Here is a 20,841-nt window from a genome sequence, read left to right on the forward strand (position 1 = left end):
TAAAGATTGCTAGAAATAATTGTGTGAAAAGTACTTTTAAAATAAAAGAATAACATCGAATAGAAAGTTAGAAATCTTGTGCAGCTACAGTGGCTCACACCTGTAATCCCAGCGCTTTGGGAAGCTAGTATGGAAAGATGGCTTGAGCCCAGGAGTTCAAGACCAGCCAGGGCAACATAGGAAGACCCCATCTCTACAAAAAAATAATATTTTTAATTAGCATGGTGGCATATACCTGTAGTCCCAAAAGGCAGTGAGCCAGGATCACACTCTATACTGCAGCCTGGGCAACAGAGCAAGATCCTGTCTCAAAGAAAGAAAGAAAGAAATCTTAGGGAGTTTGGGGTGGATGAAAATGACAGCCAGGTTGCTGGGGCACAGCTGTGCGGGCAGGCTGCCATGCTTGCCATTTCAACACAAAATTTTGAAATTCCAGACTTTATTTGCTATCACTTAATATAGCACAGCATCACTGTAATATTGTAAGAGCTGATTTTATAATAGAATTTTCTTACAAAAATAGGTTTTGTGGAACAATTTTGATATATGATAAACTGTTTTGACATATGATCTACCTTGCTGGGGCACATCTCCCTCCTTTAAAGGAGGAAGAGCACTGAGCCCCTTGTACTCCTGAGTCTACGTGGTATACAGTGAAACCCTTTGCATCCTTTCCCAGAGGAAGTCAAACTCAACACTGCCCGAAACCAGACTCATTCTGTCTTTCCACCTGCTTCTTCATCACATGAGCTCAAAACCTGGAGACGTGGTAGACTCTCCCTCTTATCAGCCACATTCAGCAAGTCACCACATTCTCACTCCTAAGCATCTGTCCAGCGGGACCCCATTCTCTCTCATGATCACAGCCCTTTCTGCCTTGACTTACAGTTACCCAAGTGGTCTTCCTGCCTCAAAATGCCCCCATCAGTCAACAGTCTATTTGCCATACTACCTGCTTCATCTCAGTTTTATGTAGTGGCTCTTTCTTAAGCACCTACTGTATGCCACACCCTCTTTTAGGTACAGGGGATACAGACAAGGTTCCCCCTTCGATGGAGCTCACCTTTGGGCAGGGAATGGAAGCCATAGGAGACAGACAATTAACCAGCCAAGTATCAAACAAGTCAATTTCAGTTACTGGCAAACACATTGAAGAAAACAAAGTATTATCTATTTTCTCTCCTCAAGTACCCTTGGCCAGGCATGGTCAGGCTTCAAGGTGCCTGAGATGTGGCCCCCACTTATCTTGAAGGGCAGCTCAGCACCTTCTTGTCTGTAGGGTCTTGGAGACCACTGTGGCTGGGGAAGCCCAGTCAGGCTTCAGGGAGAAAGGACAGGTAGAACTTGAGGAACATTATTAAAGGAAGGAGAGACACTGGCTAAGTAGGTGAGTTGCCAACAGCCCTAGCACACCAGGCTATCTCCCTCAGCACCCTGTTCAGTGGCTCTGTCTTCATCCCTTTCTGTGGGGAGTAGCACTAGTACGAGAAATCAGGACATGCCCTGGACCCAGTGCTGAGAGCCTAGTTTATTCCAGTGATGAATCTGCATAGCAAAGCCAGGACACAGCCCAAGAGGCCACACCCTTGCAAGGAATAGGCAGAAGTCCTGGACACCTCCCTCCACCCTGGGCCTATTTAGTGCACTCTAGACCTTCTGTGATGCTGACTGTTTTGCACCTGATATAGTAGCTCGGGAAGCATCCCTCCCAAGGCTCTGAGCTTTTGAGAAAAGAGGCCATTTTATTATTTATCATGCATCCCAGAAGAGAAGATGCAGATATTTCATAATGGGCTTCTTTTTTTTCTTTGAGATGGAGTTTTACTCTTGTTGCCCAGGCTGGAGAGCAATGGCGTGATCTCTGCTCACTGCAACCTCTGCCTCCTGACTTCAAGCGATTCTCCTGCCTCAGCCTCCCAAGTAGCTGGAATTACAAGCATGCGCCACCACACCTGGCTAATTTTGTATTTTTAGTAGAGACGGGGTTTCACCATGTTGTTCAGGCTGGTCTCAAACTCCTGACCTCAGGTGATCCACCTGCCTCAGCCTCCCAAAGTGCTGGGATAACAGGCATGAGCCATCACACCCGGCCAGCTCTGTTTTTAATACATATGTCCTCAGCGTGTTTGTGTGTAGCTGCTTTCAATGTTCGATTCTCAGGTGGCAGGGACTGGGATCCTGTTAACTCCTCTATCCAGTGACCCACAGCTACACACAAGTATAAACTTAAATGCTTCTTGATAATGGTGAGCTGAATAAGCAGATATCTAATGGAGTTCCTGACAAACCACTAAACATCTATTCAGAGGAAGGTGTGGGTGCTGGTGCATGTTCAGTCCAGTCTTACTTAGCACCTTCATTAATGATGTGAATAGAAAATAAACATTGGTGCTCACAGATGATGCTAGCTTTGGAAATGCTGTTAACAGAAGTGTCAAGAGAGGAGAACAGAAATATAAGCAGGAAGTAGCAAAGATATCAAAAAAAACACTCAATGCAGCAAAGACGAAAACCTCTCTCAAACATGTAAAATAAAGCCCTACAGACATTAGAGTAAGAACATCAAGAGATGAGAAGTTAAGGGGAGACCTGGACTGGCTCTGGCCTGTGGTCTCAGCACTTTGGGAGGCCGAACAGGAAGATCACTTGAAGCCAGGAGTTCAAGACCAGCCTGGGCAGCCTAGTAAGACCCCATCTCTACCGGAAGTTTTAAAGCTGGGCATGGTAGCACACACCTGTAGTCCTAGCATCTCAGGAGGCTGAAGTGGAAGGATTGCTGGAGCTCAGGAGCTTGAGGCTGCAGTGACCTATCAGCACGCCACTGCACTCCAGCCCGAGCGACAGAATAGCAAGACGCTATTTCAAAAAGAAACAGTGAGAGAAATTTAAGGAGGGTAGGGGAGGTAGAAGAAGGAAGAGATGTGAAGAGGAAGGGGAGGAAGGGATTGATGTCCTCTGATTGATGTGGGAGGATCTGAAGGCTCCAGAGCCCACTGCCCTCTTGAGGGTCAGATGCTGCCCCAGGCATCCTGCTGTCAGCCCCAGCCCTCTGCTCACAGCTGCTGTCACATTTGTTTTGTGATAGGGTTGTGGTTTGGTTTGGTGGTGTTTTGTTTCTTTTGTTTGTTTGTTGTTCTTCCCTCATATTTGAAGGAGCTGTGGGTATAGTTTTGTTCTCTAACTTTGGTTTCAAAAGGTTTCATTATGCCTGGCATAAGTATTAATATGGACATTTTGGCTGGGTCAGAGAAATGCAGCCTTTGAAGAGTCCAGATTCCAAATATACAAAGCAAAATGCAGCTTCCTCACCACCTTGTTGGTGGAGGGAAGCGAAGCAGAGAACTGACGCAGCAGTCGCCAGGCCGCTCCTGGGAGCTCCGCCAGGCCGCCTCGAGCACACAGAAGCCCTGCCTGGCCCGCCTGGCCAGGGGAAGCCTGCCGAGGCACAAAGCACAGGAACCTTTTGGTTGACAGAAACAGAAACCAGGAGTCTCCATAGAGTTCCTCAGGGACTGTGGCTGGAAAGTCAAGACAAAGATGTGCACTAGAGAATAGTAAAAAATACATGCACATTCTCCGAGCACCAGGACAGTGCCCCTTTCTTTAGCAGCCTGGAGTCATCTGTGCCTGGAAACATCAGTGTCTTCTGGCCAGACAAAGGCCAAGGAGTGAAACAAGCTATGCCAGCCAGAAAAACATAGAAATGGTGCAAGTGCCTGTGCAGGGGGTCAGGGTCTGGGTCAGGATGTCCAAACCTCAGCAGCATTACAGCCGGTTCAAAGTGCCTTTTCCTCAGACTCAGAAGCACCGGGTATTAAAGAATTCCATGCTGCAGAGGCTCTGCTCCACACAAGAGCTAGAACAGCATTTCAGTGTGGAGCTTGACCTTTCTAAGCTTCTGCTCTGTCATCTATAAAGTGAGCAGAATGACAGTTTTCCCCATCATGACAGCTTTGGTAAAGATTAAATGAAATGATGTATGTAAAATGTTTAATACAGTGCCTAGTAAATTCTTAATAAATTAATGGATGACAGTGATTTTCAACCTTGTCCCCCAAATCCAAGACCCCTTTACAACTCCACAAGGCATGCTGCCGAGTAGCTCCAGGCCCAGCAAGCAAATAGCCGAGTGATCATTGGAAATATCTGCCCACATTTCTGAAGCTGTTACTGAGAAATTTGCATGGAGCCAGTGTCTGCTCATCTCCGTTGAACCTCAGGACATAAAAATGACAAAATGTTCATAGATACAATTCCCAGAGCTTCTCTAACCTCATATGTGTGCTTCCAAAGCCCATGAGTCCAAATGTTTTCCTTCCTACCAAATGTTTTTATTTCACTGAGAACTTCATTAGAAATGAGGAGACAGCACCTAATACAGGGCTGTTTGGGTTTACAAGGCAAGGTAATGACTCACTTTGCAAAGGGTTCTTCAGTTCCCAAAGTCATCCCTTGAACAGTGAGTGTCCCTAGTGCCGCTTCATATGTTTTCATCACACTCGACACATAAACAGCCCCCTACGCAGAGCAGGGAACCAGGCTGGGACACGTACCCCACCTGACCCTTTGTGTTCAACCCCCGCTCACTGATGACTCCACCTCTCTTGCCTCACTTCCTAACAACACTGGTGTGAAGATGCATGAGGCCAGCCTCGTGTCTCCCAGTTGAAGACACGTCTTGTGTTGACATTAGCCCCTGCTGCTTTCTTAATGTCATTTTGTAAAAATTCATTCTTTCTATAGACATTTATGGAACTCCTATTTTGTATCAGACACTGCACCAGGAGCTCTTGATAGGGACATGACTGCGCTCAGAAGCACACAGCAAACAGGGAACACGGCTAATGATGTGCTATTTTAGGGGCAGGATGCATAGCGGTTAAGACTTGGGCTATGGCCTGGATTCCCTGGGTTCAGATCCTGGCTCTACTCTATCACTTTGGGCAGGCACGTCCGTAGGCTCTTTGGGCCTTCTCGTTTCTTCTTCTGAGAAGGAAATTCACCTCGTGCTGTAATAAGTCCATGAATGTGTATCTGTAAGGCACTTCGTAAGCACTGTATACTGTTTTACTATTTGTCTTAGTCCGCTTAGGCTGCCATAACAAGGTACCGGGGACTGGTTGGGCGTGGTGGCTCATGCCCATAATCCTAGTTCTTTGGGAGGCCAAGGCAGGTGGACCACTGGAGGTCAGGAGTTCAAGAGCAGCCTGGCCAATGTAGCAAAACCCCATCTCTACTAAAAATACAAAAATAAGCCAGATGTGGTGGTGCATGCTTGTAATTCTGTCTACTCGGGAGGCTGAGGCGGGAGAATTGCTTGAACCAGGGAGGCAGAGGTTGCAGTGAGCAGAGATCATGCCACTGCACTCCAGCCTGGGTAACAGAGCAAGACTCCGTCTCAAAACAAACAAAAAAAGATACTATAGACTGGGTGGCTTACCCAACAGAAATGTATTTTTTCACAGTTCTGGAGACTATAAGTCCCAGATAAAAGTCCAGCATGGTTGGATTCTGGTGAGGGTTCTCTTCAAGGGTTGCAGGCTGCCGCTTTCTTTCTGAATCCTCACATGGTGGGGAGAGAGAAAGCAAGCACCCTGGTTTCTCTTCTTTCTGTCAGATCAAGGCCCTGCTCCTAGGACCTCATTTAACCTTAACGACTTCTGTAAAGGCCAGATCTCACAACAGTTGCCCAGGCTGGGGTGCGGTAGTGCAATCATAGCTCAGCCTCAAACTCCTGGGCTCAAGTGATCCTCCCACCTCAGCCTCCCAAAGTGCTGGGATTACAGGCAGGAGCCACCGCACCTGGTCTCTAATGAGCGTTTTCCTCAGCAGTGCTTTTCACTGGCTTAGTATTTGATTTATATGTGATATTCCATACCTTTTTAACCTGTCATCATGATTTCAATGGTGTCTTTTATAAGTAGCCTGTAACTGCATTTTTAAATTACATCTGAGAAATCCCTTTTGATCAGAGGTTTGCACATCTAGGTTTATCGTCCTCATTTTTATGTTTAAATGTGTTTATTCCATTACTAGTTTGTGCCTTCTTGTTCCCGTGTTTCTTCTTTGCTACTTTTGTTCCCCTTTCCTGCCTTCTACCTGATGGATCAGATTTGTTTTATGCCCTTCCTTCACTGCTCTGAGATTTGAGTATCAGTCTACTATGCCTGTTTCCTATTATTATTATTATTGTTGCATCTGAGCTTGCCTGAAGGGAGCCTGAAGTTCGTTCAGTCTCCCTGCCCTCCTCCCAAATGAGACAAGGACCTGCGAATGCTTTCCTGGGACCACCACCCCATCTTTCATGTTGCCATTATCCAAGAGTTTAGTTCAACACTGTTTTAAACCCTCCAAATGGGACATTTTTTTGTATCTCCTGGTGAACGTGCATCTGAGTTTGCACATATGCTGGCCTGTTTGTTCGTGCCTCATGCTCTGCTCTTTCCTTCTAGATTCAGTATCTTTCCTATTGCAGTGTCCCGCAGCAATTCTTTACAAGACAGCCAAGACTGGCCAACTCTCAGAGTTCTTGCTGTCTGAAAAAGTCATTTTTTCTTTTTGAGGCAGAGTCTCACTCTGTTGCCCCTGCTGGAGTGTGGTGGTGCAATCTCGGCTCATAGCAACCTCTGACTCCTGGGTGCAAGGGAATCTCTCGCCTCAGCCTCCTGGGTAGCTGGGATTACACCACACCCGGCTAATTTTTTTTGTATTTTTAGTAGAGATGGGGTTTCGCCATGTTAGCCAGGCTGGTCTTGAACTCCTGACATCGGGTGATCCTCCTGCCTCGGCCTCTCAAAGCAAAGGGCTGGAATTACAGGCGTAAGCCACGGCACCGGCCATCTTTTTTTTTTTTTTTTTTTTCTTAGAGATGGGCTCTCACTGTATTACCCAGACTGGTCTCAAACTTCTGGCTTAAAGCAATCTTCTCACTTTGGCCTCCCAAAGTGCTAGGATTACAGGTGTGAGCCACTTCGCCCACCTGTCTGAGAAAGCCTTTGTTTCGCCCCCGCTCTCAGATGACAGGTTGGGGATAGAATTCTGTGTCGATAGTTCTTTTCCTTGAGCCCTTTGAAGGGTCTGTATGTTCGTTATCTCCCTGCACTAGATGTTCTTGTGCAAGTAACATGTCTTTTCTTTCTGGGCATTCTTAAGCTTTTCTCTTTGCCTTTGGTGAGCTGCAGTGGATTTGCTTTTCAAGAGGTTGAGAGAGGAAAGTGTGAGGTTGCTGGGTTTTGCTGAAAATTTGTTTGTTGATTTGTTTTCTCGCCCAGTGGCTCCTTGCCACTTTGCCAGGCTGGAAGACAGGCTTCTGGCATCCTCTTCACAGACGGGGAGCCTGCAGTCAGGGCCTCGGTCCTCATTCCCTTGCACGTGGCTCTGGGCATGACTCCTGTTGAGGCTGGAGCTGAACCTCCCAGAGCTGAGCCTCATCCTGACCATACTGGCTTCACACCCTCATCCTTCCATACTGGCTGAGCTCATCCTCCCATCCTCCCATCCTCCCAGAGCTGAGCCTCATCCTCCCATACTGGCTTCACACCCTCTCCTTTCTTCTGATACATGGAGGTTTTCCTTTCTTTCCTGTCGCCTCCAGCTGGATTTTAGATCTTCTGTCTTTGGAATTATATTTGACACAGGAAGGTGCTCACCAAGGCTAGGCTTGACAGCCCTGTCCCTGCTGCTGAAAGCAGCACAGCAGAGCCTCATGCTCAGGCCGAGATGGAGCAGAGGCCGGCAGGTGAGCACCCAGCTCAGCTGGGGTTGGTGCCGTCGGTGGAGGGTCCTAAAGCTCTGGGGACGATGGCAGAAATATTGGCAGGGGAGCAGCAGGGTCTTTTGTGCCCTTAAAAGATCTCTCTGATGACTGTGCGGAGGACATGCTTCCACACGGGGCAGACCAAAGGCAGAGAAGCCAATCAGGGCAGTGTCAGGAATCAGGAAGTAGGAAAGAGGGTCTGGGCTGGGGCTTCAGCAGGGGACACAGACAAAAAGTGCCATCAGTAGAACTCAAAAGACTGTCAGCAGTGGAAAAAGGGGGAGTTGGGATGCCTGCCGGCTCTCTGGCCTCAATGACCAAGAAGACAGCGCCTCTCACTGCACAGGCTTGCTGGGAGGAGGGAAGCAGTTTGAGGGAGGGGCCAAGAGGATGAGCTCAGCCTTGGGCATATGAAGACTCAGCTGTCTGCGGAGCATTCCGGGACTTATCTAGGAAGTGGCTGAAAATACGTGTGTGGACCTCATGCTAGGAAAGGAGACACTGACTGGGTCATTGTCATTGAAACCACAGGCACAGGCCTGAGTGATGTCACTGTGAAGTAATGTATAAAATGAAAGGGGCTGAAGATTAAGCAATATTTAAGGAGTGAGAAAGCAAAGCCAAAACAGCGCCTGCAAAAGTCCCACTTATTCTTGAGGTATCAGTCTGTGTGTCACCTCCCGTGGGAAGCCCACCCCAGCCACCCAGGGACGGTGACCCTCCTCCATGCAGCAGGTGCTTCCTGCAGAGCGCTGGCTTCCATGAGCTCGGGCCCGGGTCGCCCTGGCCACATTTCTCTTTCTCTGGACAGTGCCCCTTTCACCCTGGGTGCTCCATGAGTCACTGCAAGAGAACATGGGCAGGGAAGGGAGGGATGGGTGTTGGCAGCATGAGGAGAGCGCCATGGGGGAGGGGCGCCCAGACTGGGAGGGTGGTGGCAGTCGTGTTGAGGACACAAGCAGGGTGAGTGTGGATCGTGCCCTGGGCCTGGAACCCAGGTCGGCTCAGTGCTGTGGAGAGGCAGACACTAGGCTTGGGTGAGGTCTCAGGGCATGCTGGCTGCCGACAACACCCAGACGTGTGACCCAGCTGTTCATGACAAGAGAAAAGTTTTATTTTCCAAATAAAAATAGTTTTGTTCCATTCCTCACCAGCTGCAGACCCAGAATGGACTCAGTGTGCTAGGAAGCACAACACCGCCTCTCCTGGGCTTGCCTGGTTGCTGAATTCATAGTCTCGCCTAACAGGTGACTATGGTAAAAGTGTCCACTCGACCCTGACAAAAACAGAAGTAGCATTTCCTAAAGCAAGATTTTGAAAGATATGCCCACTGTGGTTTGACAGCAGCAGAGGAACCTGCTTCTTGGAGGAACTGAAACGCAGAGTGAACAGCTGCGGACATGAGCTCCTGGTGCCCCAGTTGGTAGCTGTTGTCCTCGGTGTGAGCCAGAGAGCATGCATTTATGTCCTGGTGACATCCAGATGGAAGGTGGCCTGTCTTTGTGATTCTAGAGTTTCTCAGGAAGCACTTAATGCATTTACTACCACTTTGAAAAGCACCTGTCTGTGTTTGGGGTGAGGCAATGTTCCTCCTACCACATCCTGTTACCAAACATGAGAGAACATTGCATTAGCCTCACAATATTCTCAGGCACTCCTTGCTGCACCCCAAAAAATGTTCTCCCCAAGTTACTGCACTGTACCCCACTTCCATTACATTTCCCCTTATAGTACATTTGTTAGAACCTGGATCACCCCACTCTCGTAGGGAATGCCATTGAGAGGAACAGTGACTCACTGATTTCCTCAAGTCCTGCCTGACTTCTGCAGGGGCAGGACAGGCCAGCGGATAAGTCTCCTAATCCCAGCTGAGCCAGGTTGCCTGCAGCCTCCCAGGACCTGTCTTCTTGGTTGGCTTTGGCCTAAAACTCTGCACTGCCCAGCTGAGTGGGGCTGGGATGGGAGGGAATGTGTTCTGGGCTGATTCACCTTCTGCACAGGAGTGGCCTGTCCCACTTTGTGCAGGGCCTGTGAAGGCAAAGGTGGCAGAGGGAGCATGTTTGTCCATTGCGTGGATCAAGTCTTGCATTTAACGGGTTTCTGTAAGAGCAGAAGACAAGAGTCTAAATGAAAAATGAAGGAGAGTAATTTGATAAAGGTCATTTGCCTGCAGTGATGGCTTGGAGCAGATGAAACAAGATGAAAGTCCCCGAATTCCACAGTTTGCTGAGCCATTAAATCCTGTAACAGAAGATGGGGAGGGAAAAGCATCCCTCCCCCATGCAGCCAGCCTCCCTCAGCAGCTGTCATTTGGCTTGTCACACCCTCATAGGGAAACACCCTGCCTCCATCTATGCAGAGTTCCCTTTTCTTTAAAAAATAAGGAAAGAATTCTGGCTCTATATGGATTTCCAGAGCATGGTGAGGTTAAAACAAGAAAAAGGTCATAACCCCAAGCGTCTTCTCCGTCTCCTGCCCTGGCCCTGCTGCACTGTCTCCGGGATCAGCACAAGAAATCTCTTATTGGTCTTAAAATTACAATGGATAGGCCAGGTGCAGTGGCTCACGCCTGTAATCCCAGCACATTGGGAGGCTGAGGCAGGTGGATCAGCTGAAGTCGGGAGTTCGAGACCAGCCTGACCAACATGGCAAAACTCTGTCTCTACCAAAAATACAAAAATTAGCTGGGCATGGTGGTGTGTGCCTGTAATCCCAGCTACTTGGGGAGCTGAGGCAGGAGAATCACTTGAACCCAGGAGGCGGAGGTTGCAGTGAGCTGAGATCGCGCCATTGCACTCCAGCCTAGGCAACTGAGTGAGACTCCATCTCAAAAAAAAAATTATTTTGGCTAAACTTGAGATGAGGAGAGAAAACATGGTTTAAAGGCAACTTCTTATTTTTTATTTAGGTCAATCCACATTCTTTAAAAAAATGATTGTGGTAAAATACATATAACATAAAATGTATCATTAGTCACATTTAGTACATGCACAATATTGTACAGCCATCACCTCTACCTAGTTCTGGAATATTTTCGTCACCCCAATAGGAGACCCCATGCCCTCTAGGCAGCCCCTCCACACCCCCACTCCCTGCAGTCCTTGGCAACCACTCATCGGTTTCTATCTCCGTGGCTTTGCCTCTTTTGGCTACTTCATATAAATGTAATCATACAATATGTAGCCTGTTGTATGCCACCTTTCAGTTAGCATCATGTTTCAAGGTTCAACTTGTTGTAACATGTGCTAATACTTTATTCCTTTTTATTGCTGAATAATATTCCACTGAATGGATGTACCACATTTTGTTTATTCATTCATCCACTGATGCACATTTGGGTTTAGGCAGGTAAAATGTCTCTCAGACTGTTTCCTCTGCTCTCACACCACCACCCACCACAGTCACCAGCACAGAAGAAGACATCTATGCCCAAAGGTATGGAGGTTTCGCCACACACCAACTAGTGGTCACCAGCTGGGTGTCCTCCAATTCAGTTCCGACACCATCTCCCTGGAGACAGTGTCAGATCCCACAGGTTGAGGGCTCAGACCGGCCCCCACAGCACCCTCAAACACCCGTTGCAAGTCAGGGTCTCTAGAACTTCTGACCAACCAGCTTCAAGTTGGAGTTCCCAGGACCGCCTCTTTGGGTTTGAATAATTTGCTCACAGAACTCAGGGAAATACTTCCTTACATTTGGCAATTTATTAAGAAGGCTATTCTAAAGGATACAGATGAATAGCAAATGAAGAGATACACAGGGGATGTGTGGAAGGGTCCCAAGAGGCAGAGGATCGTCTGTCCCCACGGAGTGGGATGCCCACCCTCCCGGCACATGGATGGGCTCTTCTTCACCTTCCCATCAGTCTCCACGTGCCCAGCTCTCCAGAAGCTTCAGACTCATCCCTCTTGAGTTTTTTATGGATACTCCATTGGCTGTCCATGATTGAAGCATGGACAACTGTGTTGAAATGAGATTGGCCAAAAGGGACTGATCTAAACCCACCAAGGCCTTTCCATTCAGATCCTTCCTGGCCTCTCCGTGCAGCATTCCTTCCTCCAAGTTGTGGGGCAGGACCCCCTCTGGAATGAGGGTGTTAGGACTCACAATCAGATTAGAGAACTGACTTGGGTAGGAGAAGGTCAGCGAGAGAGATTTTGTTTCCTGAGGCCTGCTTCTGAGGCCTAAAGCATCCCAATGTTATAACGAAAGACTAAGAATGGTTATGGGAGTCACAAGGTAGGAACTGTGGATGACACCTATATCATATGTCATCATCGCCTTCATCATTATCATCATCATATCACGGGGTAAACAGTGCTCCTATGAACATTGATGTACAATCTTTTCTCTGTTCTCAGTTCTTTCGGGTATGTATCCAGGAGTGGAATCGCTGGGTCATATGGCAGTTCTATGTTTAACTTACTGAGGAGCCACAAACCTCAATCTATATGTTCTGACTTCGTTATCTGCTGATGGCAGTGTGGAGTGGCAGCTGGGCAGTGCTCAGCCGAACTCCAGAGCAGAAGGCTGGTTCTTCCTGCCCTCATTGTTCTGTGATAACTCAACACACGAAGTCACTCAACCCCCTCTTCTGCCCACACCTCACAGCAGCACCATGCAGACAGGCTGGGAGTCAGGTAGGCCAGGGCTGTCCAGGGCTGTGCCAGGGCTGTGCCAGGGGAAAAAGTAGGAACTCAGACATATGTCACTTAAGGCAGCAAACAGAGTATTTCTCTACTAAGGAGCAGGCCTCCTTCCCAGGACCCTCCTGCTTCACAGGGCTCTGGCCACTTTCCCTTAGAAGGAACTTTGTGGACTGGGCAAATCTCCATCCAGGAGGATCTTGGCCAGTCGTGCCCATTGTCTTCCTCATTCATGAGGCTGCAGTGAGTGTGTGAAGTTGACGAAGTGAGCAGATAAAAAGTTGTGTTACTGGGAGAGCCATTTACACAGCAGATGGACTGACGCCTGCAACCATCCATGGACCCAGCAAGTCCAGAACCCATGGCTGGCCAGCGTTGCCCATCAGCACCCAGGCGCTTCCCCTGTGTGCAGCGCAGCACCACGTGTGGAGCTCTGTAAGACGCCTCCCCTCCTCGCCAGGACCTTGCATTCTAAAAGTCGACACCAGTACGTGTGATGTAAATACTCCATTAAACTTGTAGGACTGTTTGCTTATTTTTTTATTAGTTTTTATTTTTTTCAAAGATGGGATCTTGCACTGTCACTCAGGCTGGAGTGTGGTGGCACAATCTCACCTCACTGCAAACTCCACCTCCCAGGCTCAAGCAATTCTCCCACCTCAGTCTCCCAAGCAGCTGGGATGACAGGCCCACGCCACCACACCCAGCTAATTAAAAAAATTTTTTTGTAGAGACAGTATTCTGCCATGTTGCCCAGGCTGGTCTCAAACCTCTGAGCTCAAGCAATGTACCTGCTTCCGCCTCCCCAAGTGCTGAGATTACAGGTATGAGCCATCATACCTGGCATAATTACATTTTTAGAAATAGGGTCTTACTGTGTTGCCCAGGCTGGTGTTGAACTAGGCTCAAACAATCCTCCCACTTCAGCCTCCAGAGTAGCTGGGACTACAGGTGTGCACCACCACACTTGACAGGTATAGAATATTTTTTATGTGTGTGAGACAGTCTTGCTCTGTCACCCAGGCTGGAGTGGTGCAATCTCGGCTCACTGCAACCTCTGCCTCCTGGGTTCAAGCAATTATCCGCCTCAGCCTCCCAAGTAGCTGGGATTACAGGTGACTGCCACCACACCCAGCTAATTTATTATTATTATTATCTTTTTTTTTTTTTTTTAGTAGAGACAGGGTTTCACTATCTTGGCCAGGCTGGTCTTGAACTCCTGACCTTGTGATCCACCTGCCTCAGCCTCCCAAAGTGCTGGGATTACAGGTATGAGCCATTGCGCCTGGCTAATTTTTGTATTAGAGACCAAGTTTCACTATGTTGGCCAGGCTGGTCTCCAACTCCTGACTTCACGGTCCTCCCACCTCAGCCTCCCAAATTGCTGGGATTACAGGTGTGAGCCCCTGCGCCTGGTCCACTTGTAGCGTTTAAACACAGAATCAGAATCCTAGGCTTTCCCCACAAGATGTGAAACATTTAGGAAGTGAATATTCAAATCAGAAACATTCATATGGTTTTGTGAGCTATGTTAAAATGTGTGAAGAACATAATCTGATTCAATAATGATAGCTCTCTTGAACCATCTCTTTTGGAGGTTCTTGACACTTAACTGAGAAAGCAGTGAATATTCCTTCTGTGAAGCAAGAAACTCATGTATGTTTCACACACAGTGCTTCACATCTTTCAAATTGCGTGCCTCAGACTGTAAATTGCATGAGGGCAGGTGGCTTCCCAGGCTCTCAGGAAGACCCCCGCCTCTGGCTCCCAGCTCGGTTCTGTGTTTGCAGTGCCCACACGATGCCTGTTGGGGAGTCAGTCCATGTGGAGTGCTGAGGGTAGATGGCTGACTGATGGATAGATGAAATATCTGTCCCATTTACCTTCACCCACAAAGTAGGCAAAGAACGTATTTATGATGCATGTTTGACAGTTGTAAAAGCCAGACCAAGGTTTAAATGACTTGAACAAGATCATAAAGCCAGGAAGCTGGCAATGCCAGGACAGAATCCAGACTCTCCCACCCTTAGGCCTCGCTCTTGTATGAAGACCTTGAAGGAAGCAGGAGAGATCTCAAGTGGGCTTAGAAAATGAAGTCCCGGGAGGGAAAGTTTGGGGACCTCCGCTAAATGCCACCTTTTCTTTCCTAAAGCATCCCTGATTCTTGTTGAGTTGGGGGATGTCCCGGGGAAGTGGGAATTAGATGTTCGCCCCAGATCGATATCCGTGGTCCAGGAGAGGGGCAGGTTCAGAAGTGGGGCTGAGAGGAGACGGCAGCCCTGCCAGCATGTCAGCACTGGAGCGAGTCTCCTGCCACTCTGGGGCTCCTCCACCCAAAGAGAAGAGCTGGCAGGAACACTCCCTCCACCAAGCCCCATGGGCTGGGCCCATGGTGTGGAATGCCGGAGAGCCAGAATTGCCAACGGGAAGGAGAGGACCAACTGGCTGTCCTGGGACAGTACCCACCACCAGGGAGGGGACTGAGCAGCTGTGGGGCTGGCACAGCAGAAATAGGACAGGGAAAGAGACAGGGGCCCACAGCTCAATGCATCCACAGCCCAGAAGAAGCCAGTGTCCAACTTCCGCCTTCCTTCTTGTTATTCAGGAACCTTCATTTCAGCATCATGGTGGCCTTGGGTGGGGAGGGGAGCTGCCTGACAGTGGGAGTGCTGTTGACTCATGCGTGATGACTTGGACCTCCCAGAGCGTGGTCTGCTCTTCCCTCTGATGGACGGTCCCTGAGGAAGGGCCTCCGCCGGCAACATGTACTCCCCAGGGCCTACTGACAGGGACCACAGAGGGCAGGAGAAAAAGGTTTCTGCCCAGCCCATGTGGGAAGCAGCAATCTGGAGCAGTGGTTCTTGGCTGCTTTTTTATCCTGCAACTCCCTGAGGATGAAACCCTGGGTGCCGCTTTATTTATATATTTATTTTGAGACAAGGTCTCACTCTGTTGCGTGGGCTGGAGTGCAATGGCGCCATGATAGCTCACCTCAGCCTTGAATTCCTGGGCTTGGGTGACCTCCTGCCTCAGCCTCCCAGGGAACTAAGATTACAAGCACAGGCCACCACACCTGGCTAATTGGTTTGTTTTTTTATTCTTTGTAAAGAGGAACTATGGGTTCCTGCACTATGGTCTATGTTGCCCAGGCTGGTCTTGAACTCCTGGCCTCAATCGAGCCTCCCTCCTCTGCCTTGCAGAGGGTTGGGGTTACAAGCGTGAGCCATTGCACCTGTGCCGTTTTATAGCAGTCATTTGCTCCTCCCTGTTTCCCCACCAGCCTGAACCCCTGCATCAAGGCTGTAGAGCAGATCCTGGAGAGACACAGAGCCCGAAGGAAGCAGGGAGGGTAGAGGCAGGGGCCACCCTGCTGAGCGGGAGTCAGGAGAGCCCTGGAGAGAAGAAGCACGCCCTAACTGAACACGGGAGCGTGAGGGTGAACGAATGCTTCCCATTTTCTCTTAGTTTTTTTGAGCTGACATGGAGTGTGGTGTGTTGAGAGCCCATTCCCTCAGACTGAGTCACCAGGTGATTCTGGCACCCACTGTGTACATGCAGCTCTGCAGGGAAGGGCGAGGGCAGAGCCTGGACTCCCTGCACAGGAAGGGCACAGGCCCTCCAGGAGGATGGGCAGGGGGAGGACACTGCCAGTGTTGGTAGGGAGGTTCCCAGAGGACAAGAGTCCAGTGAGACGGACCCAAGGCCATGCCAGGTTGACAAAGGGGAGGCTGGGAGGCCACCCTGGCTCAGGGACCAGCGTGGTCCTGGAGGCATCTGGCCCAGCACGAGGGCTGCAGGGGCCCCACCTAGACCCCACTGCCATGGCCACACATCAGTACTGCAGAGCAGCCCTGGTGCCCACAGGAGTGGAAGAGGGCCTGAGTCACTGCCTCTGCTGGGCTCTGCTATTTTTATGTCCAAGTCTGGTTAAAAATAGCTGTCTAAGCCAAGGTTTTAGCTGCAGCTCACAAGACATTAAGCATTAGATACCTAATGCCCACAAGTGATCACCAGGGTCTCTTCCTGTGTCCATGAGAAAGCAGGGAGGAGGTAGCTGTGAGCGCAGCCCCTGAGCACCCCGCCCCACACGTTACTTCTGAAACCTCAGGGCCTGCTGTAGGGCATGCCCGCAGGGTGTCCTCAGAAAGCATGTGCTGGGCCGGGTGCTCTAGTGACACCATTGCTCTCAGCACGCTGACCCCGTAGAGCCGCTGCACATTGGGGCCCTTTGAGCTGCCTCGGCCTCAGAGCAGTGACGCCTCCCAGGCAGCCAGTGCTCAGAAAGTGCCTCATGTGCTCATCATCTGAAGGCACCTCCAGGCTGACGGAAGCTCAGTGTGTGCTGGCCTTGGCCCTCGCCTTCCCTTGGCCGTGTGGACACCACAGCTCAGCATTCACTGCCCAGCCCTAAGAGCAGCTCCATGAGTCCAGTAGGGCGTTCAAAGCAGGACTCAACCTGCACACGCCCCAGACGCCATCCCAAGAGCAATGAAAAATTTCCAGGGCTTTCGGCATACAGAGCAGAGCCAGCCCGTCCTGACCAGAGGCTCCAAGGCCAGCAGGCCTTCCTCCTTTCTCCTCTCCCCTCCCAGCTTAAAGCTAACAAGGAACAAGCCTGAGATACAGCATAGGATTGTGCTGCATTGTGAGCCAACGTTAGGCCTATTTCGACAAGTGTTTCGGCTTTTAACACCAGCCTATTTTGACAAGTGTTTCTGCTTTTAAAACCAGTAGCAGCAGCTAGCTGTAGTGGCTCACGCTGATAATCCCAGCACTTTAGGAGGCTGAGGTGGGCAGATCACCTAAGTTCAGGAGTTCGAGACCAACCTGACCAACATGGAGAAACCCCCGTCTCTACTAAAAATACAAAAATAGCTGAGCGTGGTGGCACATGCCTATAATCCCAGCTACTTGCGGGGCTGAGGCAGGAGAATCGCTTGAACCTGGGAGGCGGAGGTTATGGTGAGCCGAGATCGTGCCATTGCACTCCAGCCTGGGCAAAAAGAGCAAATTCCATCTCAAAAAACAAAAAAAAACCAGCAGCAGCTTCTTAGCATGTTCAGTGCGGTGTGAGGAGCTGGAGGAAGGGCCTGGCTCTGCCCAGCAGGAAGAGCACAGCCTCACCTCTGTACCCCTCCTGGAGCCCAGACGCCCAGCTGAGGCCACCTTCGTGTGCTCCCAGGTCAGCCGGGCTTCCTGCCACACAGGGCTCCTTGAGGCCCCCGGTGGGGCGCCACCTGCACTGTTCTGTGCCCACCAGGGTGGGCACCAGCTGAACGGCCCAGCTCCAGATGAGAGCAGCCTCTCGCTTGGGGAAACCCAGGTCAGGCCCACTTCCACCAGTCAGGCTGTGACAGGCAGGGACCAGCTGGGAGCAGGAGACATCTCTCTCTCACCAGGGTGTGTGGCAGGGAAGTGCCCACTTACCCTGGACACAGCCTCATGGGTCTCTCGCAGGATGGGTAGTGTCAGTCAGAACCCCAGCCTTGGTACACCAAAGGTCCCAGGGGCTTGGTCCTCAGCCCAGCCAGAGACCTGGTGGTGCCTATTCAACCTCACGCGCCACCTCTGTCCAGTACCCTGCACCGGGAGCCAAGGGCCGGAGGCTCGGCCAGTGCCATGCTCACATCACCTCGGCTTCTCTGGTGCCCTTCTGGCATCCTCAGGGCACTTGTGGAGGAAGCGGTTCAAGCCGGAGCCGATGATGGCCTGGAGCTGCCAGGGAGGTGCCCTGTTCTCATGCCGCCTGCTAACTGCCGGTCTGGTGTTTTCGGTTCTTACAGTGAGAAGCGCCACCTTCAAGTGAACGTCAACAACCCAGTGCAGTGCAGCCTGCATGGGAAGAAGTGCACTGTCTCCGTGGAGACGCGGCTCAACCAGCCCCAGCCAGATTTCACCAAGAATCGCTCGGGCTTCATCCTCAGTGTGCCCGGGAACTGACGCCCCGCGGAGGCCTGGCCCGGAGCCCGGCCATCTCCGTGTCCTGGGTCCCAGTCCAGCTGCTGCCTCCCACTCACTCCCGCTAGAAACCTGCTGCGAGGGCCCTGTCCAGTGGAGCCCCTCCCCTGTGAGGTTTCCTTCCTGGCTTTCTGCCTTTGGTATCATCTTCCTCTGTCCTGACTGTCCATGGTCCCTACTCAATAAACCAAAGACCCTGGTGCCCTGCCCAGAACCCTGGGCTAACGTCCAGACCAGTCTCACCCCAGAGGCAATTGGATGGTGCCTTTAGTTGGTGCAGGTACCTCTTGGCCAGGTCAAGTCAGAGCACCTGAGCAGGTGCCCTGCTGCTGACCCTGCAGAGGGAAGGGGTGGGGACACAGTTCCCCCCACCGCTGGGAGCCCCACAGCCACCTCTCTCACCCAAGGTGAGCCAGTCCTGGGGACCCAGCTCAGGGAGGCTCTGCTCAGAGTTCAGTGGACCCTCCCACCCAACTCCCAGCTGCCAGCCAAAGCCACCAGGTAAGCAGAGCCACCCGTAGGGCCAGCCTCTAGGCCAGGAGCCAGTGGCAGGAGCAGAACAGCCCATCCAGCAGGATTGAGTCCATCCTTCCCAGATTCTCCCCCAGGAGACTCCCTTTGCCACCAAGGCCCCTACCAGGACCTCTGACCACCACTCTGGAGAGGACAGCATGACATGCTCCAAGGATCATCTTAACCCACAGCCTGTGGCCATGGCCCTCTTGTAGGTCCTTTCGCCATTTGCAGGTGGCTAATCAGATACCTACTGTCACCACACTTGGGTTAGGAATCCTAATGAGAACAGGAGCTGCTGGGCGAGGGCAACCCACAGGGTGGGCTGCTTTCTCTCTGGGCCACTTCCCCCTGTGTTTCCTACTCGGTGAAACAGTGAGGGCGGGGTCGAAGCACAGGGAATGATGGGAAGTAGGGCCGCAGCACAGCTTGGGGTCCTGGCACTGCAGGCCAGGCCAGGACGCCCACCCCACACCCTGCACGGCCCCTCAGGGCCTGTGCCCGTGGACCTGGTGCCAGGGAGCACTGCCAGTTTGCCAGTTTCTGCCCAGCAGAAGCACGTACGCTTCAGAGGCCTCCTGAGACCACCTTCCCACTGAACCTTTACTGCTGAGAAGGCCATGAGGGAAGGAGAGGCTCTGGGCAAATGTCCATGTGGTCAGAGGATGTGGGGAGCCCACGCCTCAGGTGGAGTGGGCAGGGTGCAAGAGAGAGACGCATTGAAGCTCTTCCCTTCCTGCCGGACGCTGCCCCGCCGTGCTCCTGACCTCCCACCTGACACAGCAGAACCCACCAAGTGCTTGTGTGCGTCCTGCACCTCACCCGGGGCCTGACCCCAGAGTGGTCCCAGCAACGTGGTCTTAGGTCCACGCCCCACCCCTGCCTCCCAAACGTTTGCACTGTGTGCAGTGTGCAACAAAGAATCCTGCTGGCATCCTGTCCTTGGGACCCTTTCTCATTTTCCAAGCCTGGTCCGTTGCCTTCACAGGCAGAGGTGCCCCAGCCCAGGTTAGCAATGCTGATAGTTTGCCAATTACCAGTAGACTGTAGTGGAACCATCTAACTGGAACTTCCTCTCTCCTCCCACCTGTTTCCCCAGACTTGTTGCTTTGCACTAGACACATGCAAATGTATGTTTGAAACACACCAAAACAGATCATGCCAAATAAGTTGCCTGTCAAAGGCTGGAGGGCAGGAGGAGGGTCTGAGTCTGGATTCCTTCCTTCAGGCCTTTGGATGGTGCCTTGGGCCCCTCAGCCCCAGCGCGGGGCCTCCCAGCTGAGGCCACAGGGCAAGCACTATTTTACAATGTACTGAAAGAAGCCACAGTAAGTGGCAAAAAGATCAGGAGTGGAGGGTGTGATCTGGGTCATGCATCCCGGCACTGAGGGGAAAGGAAACGGGCACAGTGATTGTAGACAATGGCGGGTTCTCTTGATTTAATTAAATGCAATTTTATGGTTTGGTGCAAAAACTCCTATTTTCCAGTAAATTAACTTTATTTCTAAAGCGTATTTTGATTTACCATCAAGAGCAATAAAGCATTAAATCTTATTGTTAAAGGTGTTTTGCTTATCTGTCACTGAAAACTTTGTGAAATGTTTGCTTATATAAAGTCAACCATTACATTCAGGAAGGGAGAATTAAGCACCAATAATGTAAAATGGAAGATAATTTGCCTGAGGCTTTGGAACAAAGGCACAATCTACGGACAGGTGATATGAGGAGGGGAGGAGGCCATGGGGTGAGTCCTAGCACTTTCTCCCGCCATCTTGAGGCCTGTGCCCTGGCATCTGGAAGCACACTACTTGGTGTCAGGGAACGTGTTTACTGAACAGAAGCACGTATGTAGAAAGGAAAGGCTCAGAGACCTACAGCAGCAGCCTGGGGACAGGACAGGCCAGCTGAGCGAAAGGGGCTGGAAGTAAGTATGGGGGCAGTGGGAAGAGTGAGAGGCAGCAGCAGCTC

General features: G+C 50.8%; 1 protein-coding gene across 3 annotated transcripts in view; it reads left to right on the forward strand.

Moving 5' to 3' along the window:
- Positions 1-20,435, forward strand: part of MYO1D (myosin ID) — a 386,402-nt gene extending 365,967 nt beyond the window's left edge. For all 3 annotated transcript variants that reach the window (XR_013535766.1, XM_008997098.5, XM_008997101.5), the window contains one exon: positions 18,186-20,435. Coding sequence is in view for 2 of the 3 variants with exons in the window: in XM_008997098.5 (XP_008995346.1) it covers positions 18,186-18,342 (157 nt within the window). In the remaining variant the exon portion in view is untranslated. The remainder of the gene's footprint in view (positions 1-18,185) is intronic.
- Positions 20,436-20,841: the final 406 nt, after the last annotated feature.

Source organism: Callithrix jacchus, chromosome 5, assembly GCF_049354715.1.
Source record: "Callithrix jacchus isolate 240 chromosome 5, calJac240_pri, whole genome shotgun sequence".
Classification (NCBI taxonomy): domain Eukaryota; kingdom Metazoa; phylum Chordata; class Mammalia; order Primates; family Cebidae; genus Callithrix; species Callithrix jacchus.